The 16,296-nt window shown below is 46.9% G+C and overlaps 2 protein-coding genes across 3 annotated transcripts; both read left to right on the forward strand.

Annotated features, from left to right (window-relative positions):
• Positions 1 to 224: 224 nt before the first annotated feature.
• On the forward strand, positions 225 to 3,610 carry LOC138614988 (acidic mammalian chitinase-like). The gene is made up of 11 exons (XM_069688614.1): positions 225 to 249; positions 340 to 366; positions 446 to 650; positions 875 to 931; positions 1,786 to 1,951; positions 2,028 to 2,152; positions 2,237 to 2,360; positions 2,447 to 2,629; positions 2,714 to 2,830; positions 2,917 to 3,049; positions 3,357 to 3,610. The coding sequence occupies exons 1-11, from the start codon at positions 225 to 227 to the stop codon at positions 3,608 to 3,610; spliced, it is 1,416 nt and encodes a 471-aa protein (XP_069544715.1).
• A 5,139-nt stretch (positions 3,611 to 8,749) lies between these two features.
• arfrp1 (ADP-ribosylation factor related protein 1) lies at positions 8,750 to 15,978 on the forward strand. Of its 2 annotated transcripts, none has more exons than XR_011310383.1 (7): positions 8,750 to 9,142; positions 10,181 to 10,268; positions 10,392 to 10,474; positions 13,860 to 13,941; positions 14,207 to 14,272; positions 14,517 to 14,617; positions 14,869 to 14,959. XR_011310383.1 is itself a non-coding variant. In XM_069688616.1 (7 exons), exons 1-7 carry the CDS (start codon positions 9,050 to 9,052, stop codon positions 14,954 to 14,956), a joined length of 606 nt encoding a protein of 201 aa, XP_069544717.1. In that variant the 5' UTR covers positions 8,750 to 9,049; the 3' UTR covers positions 14,957 to 15,978. The 2 variants fall into 2 exon arrangements, 1 of the variants encoding a protein (XP_069544717.1); XM_069688616.1 differs by having other exon boundaries at positions 14,202 to 14,272; positions 14,869 to 15,978.
• Positions 15,979 to 16,296: the final 318 nt, after the last annotated feature.

The raw sequence follows: 16,296 nt of genomic DNA on the forward strand, positions 1-16,296 counted from the left end.
ATAATCATTACATTTATTGCCCCAATTCATCACAAGCTGCCCCCCCTCCCCGCCCCGCAGGTGTATAAAAGGCCGACCTGTGCTGCAGGTGCTCGGGTCTCTCATCTGGTCCCAAGGTGAGTTCCTGAAGAAAACAGGACGGTTTCTGAATGATCCGTTTAATTCTGATTTTATTCGTCATCGTTGTTTTTTTGTTTTACAGTAAGTCGTTAAAATTTCTGACGATGACCAGGCTGACAATCCTCGCAGGTATTCAACACGTGTTTCATTTGTGTTATTCTTCATGAAGTCTTCGTGTGATAAACTGATTTCATTCTTCTGTCTGATGTTGTTTTTCAGGCTTATGTCTGGTGCTCTGCCACCTGGGTGAGTTCTCAAACCCTCAGATAAAATATCTTTCGATAAAACCCGTCCAGATCGTTAATCTTCCTCTGCTGCTTCACAGGCTCTGCCTCCCAGATGGTGTGCTACTTCACCAACTGGTCCCAGTACCGGCCCGGCGAGGGGAAGTACATGCCCCAGACCGTGGACCCCTTCCTGTGCACGCACCTCATTTACGCCTTCTCCATCATCAACAGTAACAACGAGCTGGTGACCTACGAGTGGAACGACGACGTCCTCTACAAGTCCTTCAACGGACTGAAGAGCAAGTGAGTGAGGAGAGAGGTCAGAGGTCATAGGTCAGGCTACAGTTTCTCTGGAGAGAGAAGTAGTTCAGTGTCACGAAACACTTAATCATTAGAGTAACCTGCTGTCAGAAGTTTAAACAGAGTAATGTGGAGGACATAAGTCAGAAGTCAGAGGTCAGATGTTAGGCTACAATTCTTCTGTGTGGAGCTGTGTACTGTGTTGACTGTCCTCTCTCTGTTTCCAGGAACCCTCACCTGAAGACTCTGCTGGCTGTCGGGGGATGGAACTTTGGTTCTGCTCAGTACGTAACATCTTATAAATATTACTGTCATCATCAGTCCTGAAAACATCCTGAAAATATCCTGAAACATCCTAAAAACATCCTGAAAACATCCTGAAAATATCCTGAAACATCCTGAAACATCCTGAAAACATCCTGCAAACATCCTGAAACATCCTGAAAATATCCTGAAAACATCCTGAAACATCCTGAAAATAGCCTGAAAACATCCTGAAACATCCTAAAAACATCCTGAAAACATCTTGAAACATTCTGAAACATCCTGAAAATATCCTGAAAACATCCTGAAACATCCTGAAAACATCCTAAAAACATCCTGAAACATCCTGAAAATATCCTGAAACATTCTGAAAACATCCTAAAAACATCCTGAAACATCCTAAAAAACAGCCTGAAACATCCTGAAACATCCTGAAAACATCCTAAAAACATCCTGAAAACATCTTGAAACATCCTAAAAACATCCTGAAAACATCCTAAAACATTCTGAAAACATCCTGAAACATCCTGAAAACATCCTGAAACATCCTGAAACATCCTGAAAATATCCTGAAAACATCCTGAAAACACCCTGAAACAATCTGAGTCCATTGAAGTCTTAAAAACAGTTTTGCTTTTTATCAGTTCACCAAAACTCAGTCACTTCCAATAGAAGTTCTACTTTCTTTAATTTCTACTGCATGTTTAGAATAACTTATAGAAATCCAGATCTGGTTTGGAAACTGTTAAACTTAAAAATTCAGACTGTATTAATGCTAACAGAAGTTTTCAAAAAAAAGATAGAGAACATGAATGACGTTGCAGCAGCAGTTACCTAAAAGGGTTCTGACAGCAGATTTCAATCTGTCCTGCAGGTTCTCCACCATGGTGTCCACTCCGGCCAACCGTCAGAAGTTTATCCAGTCGTCCATCAAGTTCCTGAGGACTCACGGGTTCGACGGTCTGGACCTGGACTGGGAGTACCCTGGAGCCCGTGGAAGTCCCCCAGTGGACAAGCAGAGGTTCACTCTGCTCTGTAAGGTGGGTCCACCACTCGGTGTTCAGCTGTGTTGTTCATCACACTCGACTACCTTCTGACTTCACTTCCTGTGTTCAGGAACTCGTTGCTGCCTACAAAGCCGAAGCCAAGACCTCCAGCAATCGTCAGCTCATGCTGACTGCTGCAGTGTCTGCTGGGAAAGGAACCATCGACGCTGGATACGAGATCGCTGAGATCGCCAAGTGAGTGTTCTGCTTTAAACTCTTCAGACAGAACGCAGAGTGTCCAAAGGTTCCTAAAGTGAACATTTGTGTTTGTGTCTCCAGAGAGTTTGACTTCATCAACGTGATGACTTACGACTTCCATGGAACCTGGGAGAGATTCACCGGACACAACAGCCCTCTGTTCCAGGGGTCCGAGGACTCTGGTGACCTCATCTACTTCAACACGGTAAGTGTCAGCGTGGACCGAAGAACCATCAACGGGAGGTTGTTTTTATTAAAGTCTGACCGGACCTGTTCCATCAACCTTCACAGGACTACGCCATGAAGTACTGGAGAGACAAGGGTACCCCGGTGGAGAAGCTCCGGATGGGATTTGCTACTTATGGCCGCACCTTCCGTCTGACATCCTCAAAAACCGGTGTTGGAGCTCCAGCGAGTGGCCCTGCAGCAGCTGGTCCATTCACCCGGGAGGCCGGGTTCTGGTCCTACTATGAGGTGAACTAAATAGTGATCACATGAATGACAGAGTGGTAATGTGAGGATCAGCTGCACAAGTCTTAGCATCCTGTTTTGTTGCAGATCTGCAACTTCCTCAAGGGAACAACCATCCAGTGGATCGATGACCAGAAGGTTCCCTACGCCACCAAGAACAGCGAGTGGGTCGGGTTCGACACCAAGGAGAGCTATGAGATCAAGGTGGGTGGGACGGACCGGATCATCTGGATGTTGTTAACATGTTGACGACAGGTAGTAACCACTTGTCTTCTTTGGTGCCCCGACAGGTGCGCTACCTGCAGGAGCAGAAGTTCGGCGGTGCCTTTGTGTGGGCTCTCGATCTGGACGACTTCGCCGGACGGTTTTGCGGTCAGGGGAACCACCCTCTGATGGCTCACCTCCGCAAACTCCTCAACATCGGTACATACAGAACTCACTCAGATGCTGTGGTCCTTTAATGCTCTTCATGGACCGGTCCGGATGTCTGTTGTCTTTATTATCAGAACCGTCAAATGACAGTCTGAACGACTACAGTCATTTATAATAGAAACAGTTTACTGTCAGAATACTGAATCCTCACTGGAGACACACATAGATATATTAAATATTATTCTGTAAATATATTATTCTGTATATACATTAGATATTAATCTGTAGTTTCTGTTAAACGCTTTAATAGACATTTACTGTATCTCATTCATACATTTCCTCTCCTCCCACCATGCAGAGCTCCCCCCACTGCCCCCCACCACCACCCCCAGACCCGGTAACAGCACCACTTCTCCCACCACCACCACCACCACCACCACCACCACCCACGCTCCGGGATCCGGCTTCTGCAATGGTAAACCTGACGGCCTGTACCCCCACCCCGAGGACAAGAGCAGCTTCTACATGTGTGCCGGCGGCATCACACACGTGAGGAAGTGCGGCCCCGGGTCCGTGTACAACGACGGCTGCAAGTGCTGCGTGTGGCCCTGAGCTGCAGAGTGTAACACAACTGATGCAAATGTCAGCTATTAAAAATCCTGCAAAACTTCTCTGGTATCGACAATCATTTACCTTCTGGAGTGTGTCGTTGGTGTCGTGGAGATAACGTGTGTTTTATTGTTAAATATGTAAAATAGATATGAAAACAAAAGTGCTGGTTCATCATTTCATTTTATTCTTATTAGTCATAAACGTGCAAACATGTATTTCTCTATGCAAACATCTAAAAGAATAAATAGAGTTTAGTGTCATCACAATAAGAGCTCATCATGAAACAGTGAATAAGAGTTCATCACCCATTTAAAGGAGCTGTCCTCCAGATGGGTTTTTGAATTTCATTGTCTTTGTAGTATAAAAGAAATTAATCTAATGTGGCATAATAGAAAAAACTGAGATTTAAAACAACTATAACATATTTATTATCATGAAAATATAATAGGAGTGTGGTGTTGAGCTCCCAGAGACTGTTTGTTAAGGGAACAATGGTTGGAGGTGGAGACACCAGCCAGGCGGGTTATGTAACGTCCTGTGTGGTGACTTCAGGTCAATGAGCTGTCAACTTTAATAATGTGAACATAAAAAGCTTTTAATCTGTTTATCCCTGTAAAATGTTCTCATGTTTAATCCAACATTTCTCCTGAAATCTGTTTCTATTTGAAGAAAAAGTTGTGATTTACATTTTCTATCAATGTAATGAGGAAGTATGAATGAATGTCTTGGAGACAGAAAGGTTTCCTGCAGCATTCAGAGCTGAAGGAGACAGACGGAGTACCGATGTCTCCACAGCTCACCTGTCACCTGCTGCCACTCAACACCTGAGAGGACATGTTCTTTGTCTGTCCAACCCTGACAGCAGCTACATATCAGCTTTACGTTGGTGAGTATTAAAAGATGCTGGTGTTGATTTTCAAACTTGGGTTTTATGTCAAAAAGGCTTTTGGATGGAAACGTAGAAGTGGGTCTTACCACGCCGGATGTATGTCACACGTTTTGTGAGGTTTCAAGCATCCTTTGACCTTAAACATCAAGTTCCTGTGTCACAGCGAGCGAGCCGTTTGGCCACGCCCCCTCGCAAAACAGATCAGATGTATCATCTCACCACGCTGGATGTATGTGACAAGTTTCGTGAGGTTTCAAGCATCCTTTGACCTTAAACATCAACTTCCTGTGTCACGGCGAGCGAGCCGTTTGGCCACTCCCACTCGCGACTCCACTAGAATACGAAATTTTTCGCCGGGAGACATATGTGTATCCACTTTCATGAGTTTTTGAATATGATAAAGCCTCCAAAAAGGCAAATCACTTTATGTAAGAATAAGAACGACGACTAACGACCAACATCTTTACGAAATACAATAGGGCTTTCGTACCGATGCTCGGTGCTCGGGCCCTAATAATTCCTTCAGTAACAATAGGGCTTTCGCACCATCGGTGCTCGGGCCCTAAAAAGAGTTTCATCATCTTCAGGACTGTGTGACTGAAAAACGTATTTTTCATGATGCAGCTACAACAACCAAACTGGTGTGTTACTTAAGGAGCTCGGCACGGTACAGAACTGGAGAGGGGAGGTTCCTTCCAGAGGACGTAGACCCTCACCTGTGCACTCACCTGGTTTACAGCTTCGCTGTCATCAACCATGCCAATGAGCTGGATGAGCACGAGTGGAACAACAGAAGTCTTTATAAATCCTTCACTGAGCTGAAGAACAGGTAACACAGGTGGATGGAATTACAACTTTAATGTGAGGTTTAAAATGTGCAGTTTGTTGATTTTCTGAACACCTTACTGTCAGCCAGAGAAGACAGCCACATATCTCAGTGAGTCTATTGTCTATCTGCTGATGGAGTCTGTTGTTTCATCATGTTGACTGTTGTACTGTTTCATTATTGGGACTGTTGGCTGTTAGCAATAATTATCTGCAATTATCTGCAGACTATTGAAGGACTGTAATTCTGAAGACATTTCAGTCTGTAACTTCTTATGAAGCTTCATACTTTAATATTCTTCAGTTCTCTAATATAGAGTAATATAATAATATAATATGTCAATACAAAGTCATCGTCATCGTAAGTCCAAAGGTTTCAGTGGACGTTCTCCTCCTCCTCCTCTGTGCAGGTTCTTCATCATGGTGTCCACGCGGTCCAAACGTCAGAGGTTCATCCAGTCTTCCATCAGATTCCTGAGGACTCATGGGTTTGATGGTCTGGATCTGGACTGGGAGGACACTGGATCAGGTAGCAGTCCCCCAGATGACAAACAGAGGTTCAGTCTGCTCAGTAAGGTGGGCCTCATACTGACTTCTAATCTGTGTATCAGTGACCTGTGTGTGTGACTTTGTAACAGTCAATCAGAATGAGTCAGACGTACATTAGTCTCACTGTAGAGTCTCACTGTAGAATCGATGTAGAGTCACTGCGAAGTCTCACTGTAGAGTCTCACTGTAGAGTCACTGTAAAGTCTCACTGTAGAGTCACTGTAAAGTCTCACTGTAGAGTCTCATTGTAGAATCGATTTAGAGTCACTGTATAGTCTCAGTGTAGAGTCTAAGTGTAGAGTCACTGTAGAGTAACTATAGAGTCTCACTGTAGGGTCTCACTGTAGACCCACTGTAGCGTCTCACTGTAGAATCTCACTGTAAATTCACTGTAAAGTCACTGTAAAATTCTCACTGTAGAGTCACTGTAGAGTCTCAGTGTGGAGTCTCACTGAAGAGTCTCACTGTAGCGTCATTGTATAGTCATTGTACAGTCATTGTATAGTCATTGTATAGTCATTGTACAGTTTCACTGTAGAGTCTCTGTGGAGTTTTTTGTAGAGTCTCTGTAGAGTATTTGTAGAGTCTCACTGTAGCGTCATTGTATAGTCATTGTAGAGTCTTACTGTAGTCTCACTGTAGTGTCTCACTGTAGGGTCTCACTGTAGACTCACTGTAGTCTCACTGTAGGGTCTCACTGTAGACTCACTGTAGTCTCACTGTAGTCTCACTGTAGGGTCTCACTGTAGACTCACTGTAGTCTCACTGTAGAATCTCAACATAGAGTAACTGTAGAGTCTCACTGTAAAGTCACTGTAGAGTCGCTGTAAATTCTCACTGTAGAGTCACTGTAGAGTCTTACTGTAGAGTCTCATTGTAGAGTCTCACTGTAGCATCTACAGTGACTCTACAGTGAGACTACAGTGAGACTCACTATAGTGACTCTAGACTAGAGTCACTATAGTCTCACTGTAGTCTCACTCTAAAGTGAGTCTACAGTGACTCTTGGTTCACCGTTGGTTCTGACGGGTTTCTGGATGGAACGAGCACCAACGTGTTGTCGTTCACTTGTTGTCATAAAACAAACCGCACTGCTCCTTTAATGTGACGACGCGCTCCAAATACTTTCTGGGAAATGTAGTTTTATATGAGCTGGCAGCCAGCGAACGCACGAGTGTCCTCCGCTGGAGCAGGAGGTGGCGGTAGTGATGGTGAGATGAAGCCTCATGAGGCATCGAACCACTTCAGCCAATTGGTTCGAGAAAGGGTTCATTACTCGAAGCTTCATGTGAACACGAAACCACCTACTGGCCAAGTGTATAATGACAGGCAGCTGTATCTGAACCACATGTGATGCATTGAATGTGTGTGTCTGTTATGGCTGTGGTGAATGACTATGAATTACTAAAATGTATGACCAAATCATTTCTGTACATAAATTATCACATATGTGCATAATAAAATATTTTTTGAATGTATTCTGTGTGTAAATTTTCCCAAAATGGTAGTATCATATGATACGGCAGGTTGTGTAATCATGTTTTTCTGTCACTTTAGGAACATGGCCTGGGCTTAAGCAGGCAGAGGACAGTGGAAGTGCTTGTGGAACTAGGAAGAGGGGACTGAATATGCTTGTGTAACTTGGACAATGATGTACAGGACAGGGGACATTTTATTCATTTTTATTCAGAAATAACAGTTTCTCAACAGTTTTTGGTTTTGTGGATGTCCACATGTCAGAAGTAAGGCTAACAGCAGCCACCTTTTCCACCTTAGCCTTCTCCTTCTCCTTAGCTGACTCATACTTGGCCTCCACCATGGCCTTCAGAGCCGAAAGGAAAAAAGATATAGTGCTGAACTGTGAGACACAATAAAGTACTCATTTGTTTCATGCATGCACCCATACATACCTGCCTTGTAGGGAGGACATAATTAGGATCCAGTTTGGACACAAATGCCCTGAATCCAACATCATCCACAATACTGAAGGGCTGTGTGTCCTTCACTATCATGGAGACGAGGGCTTCATCCACCTCTTGTTTTCTGGTGGCTGGTTAAAAGAGAATAAATACAGTGTCTGTTACCTGTCTTTATTTGCACAATAACCAAAGCGAACAGGGATAAATTGTGATGGTGCATTTGTAATATTGTAATGACTTACCTTGGCTGGGTGAAGCTCCAGTTTCCTCCTTATTCTCATGCAAGGCACAGTAACGCCTCAGCATGGATGAGGTGTTGTTATTGTACCCCAACTCCTTGGAGCACAATAAACACCTCACCTTTGAATAAAATAAGAAACTGTGAAAAATACAGTTCTTGATAAGCAAACCTAATGTGTCTGAAATAGAGTTAGATTTAGCTTATTAGGAGTTATCAAATCAAAGTGTTCCCACAGGGGAAATCCTCCTCTTCCTGGCTGGCTCCATCTTATCACCTCCTTCTCTCCTCACTCTCCTACATCTCCAAACTATCTCTCTCTCTCTAAACTCTCCAAACTATCCAAACTCTCAACTGACCTCAACTCTCCACCAACAACCCACATTTTGAATGGAGCCTGAGGGGTTTATGTTGCCGTCAAACCTCCCGGCAAAATCTGAACCACTTCCCGAAGCAGTCACGTGGTACAGCCGGCAGCGAGGCTTCGGACGTCATCATTTTTGGCTCCTCCCCTAAATGAAGCAAGCCTCGACACGCGCTTCGAGGAAACGCCCCCTCCATTACTCCACACACGCTTCGAAGCGTCGGCACACCTCGTGACATCACTAGGTGGCGGTAATGCACCAATGCGCTGGGTGACAACCGCCGAAAAACCAGAAGAAGAAGACACGCGAACACTTCATTTCCCATGATTCCTCGGGCCTCGCTTCCTGGTGAGAGCAGCGTCACTGCTGTGTAGACTGGAGCACAAACTGCGCAGTTTACCGGCGACTTTTATCAAACTAAGGTTGTTTGTCTGTCGTGTTCACACCGTGTTTGTTTACACGGATGTTTGTGTACTCCTCTGTTTGTTTACATCGATTAGAATGCAGCCGGTCTGGCGCGAACCTCTTTGTTTGGATTTCTCTTCATGCTAGGCTAATTTAGCGAGCTAACAGAGCTAGCGGAGAGGACCCGTGTTGTTTACAAACAGGACGGTGTTGTTTACAAACAGGACGGTGTTGTTTACAGTTTCCAACATGTACACCTTGTTATCAGGTTTATATAAATACATGTTCCAGAAGGACGAGTACTGTGTTCTGATTCTGGGGTTGGACAACGCCGGCAAGACGGTACGTCGGTCCACGTTAGTCTCACGGACAGAAATCAATCTGTCTCTGTCCTTCTGTCTGACTGACTCCTCCTCCTTCTCTTCCTCCTCTATCTCCTACTCCTCTACCTCCTCCACCTCTTCCTTCTCTTCCTCCTCCCCCTTTTTCTCCCCCTCCTCCTCCGCCCTCCTCCTTCTCTTCCTCCACCTCTAACTTCTCTTCCTCCTCCTTCTCTTCTTCCTCTACCTCCTACTCCTCCCCCTCTTCCCCCTCCTTCTCTTCCTCGTCCTTCCTCTTCCTCCACCTCTTCCTTCTCCCCCCCATCTTCCTCCTCTACCTCCTCCATTTCTTCCTCCTCTCCCTCCTAATCCTCCTCCTCCATCTCTTCCTTCTTTTACTCCTCCCCTTCTTTCTCCCCCCTCCTCCTTCTCTTCCTCCTCTTCTTCCTTCCCCTCCTCCTCTTCCTCCTCCCCCCTCTTCCTCCTCTACCTCCTACTCCTCCACCTCTTTCCTCCTCATCCTTCTCTTCCTCCTCTACCTCCCACTCCAACTCTTCCTCCTCTACCTCCTACTCCTCCACCTCTTCTCCCCTCCTTCTCTTTCTCCTCTACCTCCTACTCCTACTCTTCCTCCTCTGCCTTCTCTTCCTCCTCTACCTCCTACTCCTCCACCTCTTCCCCCCTCCTTCTCTTCCTCCTCTACATCCTACTCCACCTCTTCCTCCTCTGCCTTCTCTTCCTCATCTTCTTCCGCCACCTCTTCCTCCTTCTCTTCCTCCTCTTCTTCCTTAACCTCCTACTCTTCCCCCGCCCCCTCTTCCTCCTCTTCTTTCTCTTCCTCTTCCTTCTCTTCCTCTTCTACCTCCTAATCCTCCTCCTCCACCTCTTCCTTCTTTTCTTTCTCCCCCTCCTCCTTCTCTTCCTCCTATACCTCCTCCTCCACCTCTTCCTCTTCCTTCTCTTCCTCCTCCCTCTACCCCCTCCTCCTCCTCTTTCTCCTCCTTCTCTTCCTCCTCCCCCCACCCCCCTCATCCTCCTCCTGCTCCTCCTGTCCCTGCAGACCTTCCTGGAGCAGACTAAGACCCGGTTCAGTCGGACCTATAAGGGGATGAACCTGATGAAGATCACCACCACCGTGGGGCTGAACAGTGAGTGAACCTTTCAGTGTGTCATGTGATGAAGAGGCGGGACTCCTTCCTCTCCTCCTCCTGTGATTGGCTGCTGTGGTCGTCCTCTCCTCTCTCACTGTCCTCTTTGTCTGTCTTCCTCAGTCGGTACCATCGACGTGGGAAAGGCCCGTCTCATGTTCTGGGACCTGGGAGGACAGGACGAGCTGCAGTCTCTGTGGGACAAAGTGAGTCTAATGATCTCCGTCACACTGGAGGATGTCTGTCCTCAGCAGAGAGGACATGTGTCCGCTCTCTGTGTCCTCAGCAGAAAGGATGCGTGTCCACTCTGTGGGACAGATCTTACATCTGATGAGGTTATAAAGTAGAAACATTAAGAGGAAGAGTTACAGAATACAAACGCCTGTTAAACAGGTAGAGCAGTCTGTTATATTAGGTGATGATGATGTTGGTGATGATGTCTCTGTGGGTTCACCTGTGAACTCCTCCTCCTCTTCACAGTCTGACAACCTTTAAGTGAATAAATCTCGTTCCTCCACTGGAGCTGCAGTAGAACACAAAGTGGGCGGGCCTTCTGATACATGGCAGCGTTGGACTTGTAGTTTTCTCAGCATGTTTCCAACAGCTGCCAACGTTTCAGTACCTGATCAGTGACCTTCCTCCTGTCTTCATCGTCTCCTCGTCTCTTTGTTGAGAGACATGACGAAGGGAAGTGAAGGGTTTGGTTGGTTGCAGTGCATTCTGGGACATGAAGTCTCCTCCTCCATCAACAGGAAACCTCTGAAAAATCCACATTGGTGTTTAATATAGCAGCAAGGCGGAGTTTAGAACTTCACAAGGTCCAGGTTCTGGTGTTGTCCTGTGGTCCAGGTTCTGAGGTTCTGGTTTTGTCCTATGGTCCAGGTTCTGGTGTTGTCCTGTGGTCCAGATTAGGTTAGGTTAGGTTAAGTAGTTACTTTATTAATCCACGAGGGGAAATTTTTTCACGACAGCAGCATACAGGAAGCAATAGATAATAATAGAATACCGTATTTTTCGGACGATAAACCGCACCGGATTATAAGGCGCATTAAGCAAAACAACACAGTCCGGTAAATCAAACTTCGGGTGCGGGCTGCCTTACATGAATGCACTTTTAGTTTAGACATTACATTCCTGTTACGGGCCGATCAGATCGTGACACAGCGTACCGTAATGCTCCGAATAGCCACTGAGCGGAGCGGCTTCGTTGCTTATCAAAGTCGTACTTACACATTTCGACAGATTTTTGAGCGCATTGTACGACATAAAATCGATCAATAAGCACAACAAGTAACCATACATAAGGCGCGCTGGATTATAAGGCGCACTGTCAATTTTTGAGAAAATGTAAGGATTTTAAGTGCGCCTTATAGTCCGAAAAATACGGTAATAGAAAGCAGTACAAATATTAAATATAAAATTCACAGTATATACAGTACAGTATATATATCTATATATATTATATACAAACAACCAAGAACACAGTCAACAGTGTTATTGTTATATGATGGATTTTGCCAGAGGTGAGTCCTCTTATTGCAGTCGGCAGGAATGATCTCCTGTATCAGGAATGATCTCCTGTATCTGGAACGATCTCCTGTATCTGGAACGATCTCCTGTATCTGTCCTTGTGACAGCGGAGCTGGAGGAGTCTTTTGGAGAACGTCCTCCTCTGTCCCTGCAGCAGGTGGAGAGGGTGGACAGGATTATCCAATATGGATAATAGTTTGTTCAGCGTCCTCCTCTCCACCACCTTTTCCAGGCTGTCCAGTTTGTAGCCGATGATGGAGCCGGCCTTCTTCACCAGTTTGTTAAGTCTGTTGGTGTCACCGGCTCCAATGCTGCCCCCCCTCCTACCTCCCCCCAGCAGACCACAGTGAAGTACAGTTCACTGGCCACAACAGATGGTAGAACATCTCCAACATCTCGCTGCACACATTGAAGGATCGAAGTTTCCTCAAGAAAAAGAGTCGACTCATCCCCTTCTTGTAGACAGCGTTGATGTTGGTCTTCCAGTTCAGTCTGTTGTCATGGAGACACCAGGTACTTGTACTCCTCCACCATGTCCACCTCCTCTCCCAGAACTCTCACCGGTTGTGGAGCCGTCGTCTTCCTCCTGAAGTCGACCACCATCTCTCTGGTCTTGGCCACGTTCAGGAGCAGGTGATTCCTTCCCGCCCACTCCACAAAGACCTCCACTACTGCCCTGTACTCATCCTCCCGTCCATCCCTTATACACCGTCCACTGCAGAGTCATCAGAGAACTTCTGCAGATGTCTTGACTCTGAGTTGTTCTGGAAGTCAGTGGTGTAGAAGGTGAACATGAAGGAGACAGAACAGTTCCCTGAGGAGCTCCAGTACCACTGACCACCGTATCAGACAGCACACTGCCCAGACGGACAAACTGTGGTCTGCCTGTCAGGTAGTCAGTGATCCAGGAGACGGTGGGCGCATCCACCCCCACCACCCGCAGCTTCTCACTCAGCAGCAGTGGTTGGATGGTGTTAAATGCACTGGAGAAATCAAAGAAAGTGATTCTCACAGATTCACCGGTTCCATCCAGGTGAGACTGAGCTCGTTGCAGCAGGTAGATGATGGCGTCGTCCACTCCCACATGAGGCTGGTACGCAAATTGCAGAAGGTCCAGAGAAGATTTCACCAGCGGTCTGAGGTGGGCCAAGACCAGCCTCTCCAGCACCTTCATCACATGAGATGTGAGGGCAACCGGTCGGTAGTCGTTGAGGCCAGATGGAGTCGTCTTCTTGGGGACAGGAACCAGGCAGGACGTCTTCCACAGCACCGGGACTTCCTTCTGCTTCGGGCTCAGGTTGAAGAGGTGTTGTAGGACTTCAGCCAGCTGGACGGCGCAGGTCTTCAGGACCCGGGGCTGATGCTGTCAGGTCCTGCAGCCTTGCGCTGGTGGAGTCTCTCCAGCTGTCTCCTAACCTGGCCAGTCATCACAGAGAGGAGGGGGGGGGGGTCATGGTGTCGATGGAGGAAGAGCCCTTTGAGATTGAGGGCTCTATGCAGTTCACCAGGAGGGGGAGAAGGGGAGGCAGCAGAGGTGTTTGGGAGGTGTAAGGTGTGGAGGAGACATATGAGGGTGGTGAACTAAACCTGTTGAAGAAACAGTTTAGATCATTGGACCTCTCCAGGTTCCCCCTGGTTGTTCCTCTCCAGGTTCCCCCTGATTGTTCCTCTCCAGGTTCCCCCTGGTTGTTCCTCTCCAGGTTCCCCCTGGTTGTCTCTCTCTCCCCTTGAACCCAGTAATCTCCTTCAGTCATCTCCACACCTCCCTCACGTTGTTCTGCTGGAGTTTATCCTCCAGCTTCCTCCTGTAGGAGTCCTTGCACTCCCTGAGCTTCTCCTTCAGGTGGCGCTGCACTCTCCTGATTTCCTCCCTGTCCCCAGACCTGAAGGCTGCTTTCTTCTTATTAAGAAGCACCTTCAGGTCACTAGTGATCCACGGCTTGTTGTTGGGGAATTCTGATTCTGAGATTCTGGTGTTGTCCTGTGGTCCAGGTTCTGGGATTCTGGTGTTGTCCTGTGGTCTAGGTTCTGAGATTCTGGTGTTGTCCTGTGTGTCTGCAGTACTACGCTGAGTCCCATGGAGTCATCTACGTGATCGATTCTACTGATGAAGAACGTCTGTCAGAGTCCAAGGAGGCCTTCGGTGAGATGATGATGATGATGATGATGATGTGACTGATAGATGATGATGATGTGGTGACTGATAGATGATGATGATGTGGTGACTGATAGATGATGATGATGATGTGGTGACTGATAGATGATGATGATGATGATAGATGATGATGATGATGATGATGATGATGATGATGATGATGATGATGACTGATAGATGATGATGATGATGTGACTGATAGATGATGATGATGATGATGTGACTGACAGCTGGTTGTCTCCTCTCAGAGAAGATGATCAGCAGCGAGGTTCTGGACGGGGTTCCTCTCCTGGTTCTGGCCAACAAGCAGGATGTTCCGGTACGTTCCACACGTTCCCTTCACAACACGTCTGGCTTCATATTAAAGGAACGTTTCCTTTTATTTCAGTTTTTTATTGGACGTCGTGAGAAATTTTTTTTTTTTTTAAATTTGTTCTGTTTTTATTTTCATCATTAAATGTTTGTTCAAAATCATCTGATTGGTTAAAAAGAAAAGCAGGAAGTTGTGTCTGGTGTGGGCGTGTCCTCCTGTCCATCATGTCCTGTGTGTCCTCTGTTCTCAGAACTGTCTCTCGGTGCCGGACATTAAGACATCCTTCAGTGACTGTGCCCCGAAGATCGGAAAGAGAGACTGTCTGGTGCAGCCGTGTACGGCCCTCACAGGGTAGGACCAACAGAACCCAACAGAACCCAACATGTTGTGGTTCCAGAGGGTGAAGTAATTAGTTTGTATTTTACAACTGTTCCTGAACGCAGCACGGTGATCAATCAGAGCAGGATCAATACGTTCATGAGGAAGTATTCAGAGTTCATCAGCATCTTTTGTGTTGTTGATCTTCCTCCTGCTCTGATTGACATGTTGATGAGCTGTGATGTCATCCTCTCTACTTCCTGTTTCCTCCTGATGTGATTCAGGGACGGAGTGAACGAGGGCATTGAGTGGATGGTGAAGTGTGTTGTGAGGAACATCCACCGGCCGCCCCGACAGAAGGACATCACCTAAGACCTCCTCGTCCCCTCTGCTTCTGGACGTTGTTTCCTGGAGGACGTTCACCTGGAGTAAGTTGTCTCCTGGAGGACGTTCTCCTGGAGGACGTTCACCTGGAGGACGTTGTCTCCTGGAGGACGTTCACCTGGAGGATGTTGTCTCCTGGAGGACGTTCACCTCGAGGACGTGGTCTCCTGCAGGACGTTCACCTGGAGGACGTTCACCTCGAGGACGTGGTCTCCTGCAGGACGTTCACCTGGAGGACGTTTACTTGGAAGACGTTCACCTGGAGTACGTTGTCTCCTGGAGGACGTTCACCTGGAGCACGTTGTCTCCTGGAGCATGTTGTCTCCTGAAGGACGTTGTGTCCTGGAGCACGTTCACCTGGAGGACGTTGTCTCCTGGAGAACGTTCACCTGGAGGACGTTGTCTCCTGGAGGACGTTCACCTGGAGCACGTTGTCTCCTGGAGCACGTTCACCTGGAGCATGTTGTCTCCTGAAGGACGTTGTGTCCTGGAGCACGTTCACCTGGAGGACGTTGTCTCCTGGAGAATGTTCACCTGGAGGACGTTGTCTCCTAGAGGACGTTCACCTGGAGGATGTTGTCTCCTGAAGGACGTTCACCTGGAGGACGTTTACCTGGAGTACGTTGTCTCCTGGAGGACGGTCACCTGGAGTACATTGTCTCCTGGAGGATGTTCACCTGGAGGACATTCACCTCGAGGACGTGGTCTCCTGCAGGACGTTCACCTCGAGGACGTTGAGGACGTGGTCTCTTGGAGGACGTTGTCTCCTGGGGGACGTTGCCTCGCCTCCATACTCACAGGATGACCTTTGACCTCTGTAAAGTGATTTGTAAATGTTGGTTTTCAGCTGGCAGCAACGAAAGAGTTAAAAACTGTCAGTATTATTACACTTTATAATAAATCCTCATTTACAGCAAATAAAACCTGTCATGTGACAAAGTTTGTCTTCAGGTCACATGATCAACTTTATACTGGACAGCACACACACACCATTCAGACAACACACACACCATTCAGACAACACACACACACACACCATTCAGACAACACACACCTTTCAGACAACACACACACACACACACACCATTCAGACACACACACACACACACACACACACCATTCAGACAACAACACACACACACACACACCATTTAGACAACACACACCTTTCAGACAACACACACGCACACCATTGAGACAACAACACACACACACACACACACACACACCATTTAGACAACACACACACACACCTTTCAGACAACAACATACACACACCATTTAGACAACACACACCTTTCAGACAACACACACACACACCATTGAGA

This window comes from Brachyistius frenatus, unplaced genomic scaffold (assembly GCF_029030835.1).
Source record: "Brachyistius frenatus isolate BFR_SWC_R1_liver_20210118 unplaced genomic scaffold, ASM2903083v1 Contig_651, whole genome shotgun sequence".
NCBI lineage: Eukaryota > Metazoa > Chordata > Actinopteri > Embiotocidae > Brachyistius > Brachyistius frenatus.

Coding starts and splice junctions, on each gene's coding strand:
- LOC138614988 (XM_069688614.1), top strand. CDS start 225: ATGACCAGGCTGACAATCCTCGCAG. Junction 2,153..2,236: donor GAGATCGCTGAGATCGCCAA/GTGAGTGTTCTG, acceptor TTGTGTCTCCAG/AGAGTTTGACTTCATCAACG. Junction 2,361..2,446: donor ACCTCATCTACTTCAACACG/GTAAGTGTCAGC, acceptor CAACCTTCACAG/GACTACGCCATGAAGTACTG.
- arfrp1 (XM_069688616.1), top strand. CDS start 9,050: ATGTACACCTTGTTATCAGGTTTATATAAATACATGTTCCAGAAGGAC. Junction 9,143..10,180: donor TGGACAACGCCGGCAAGACG/GTACGTCGGTCC, acceptor CTGTCCCTGCAG/ACCTTCCTGGAGCAGACTAA. Junction 13,942..14,201: donor AGAGTCCAAGGAGGCCTTCG/GTGAGATGATGA, acceptor GTCTCCTCTCAG/AGAAGATGATCAGCAGCGAG.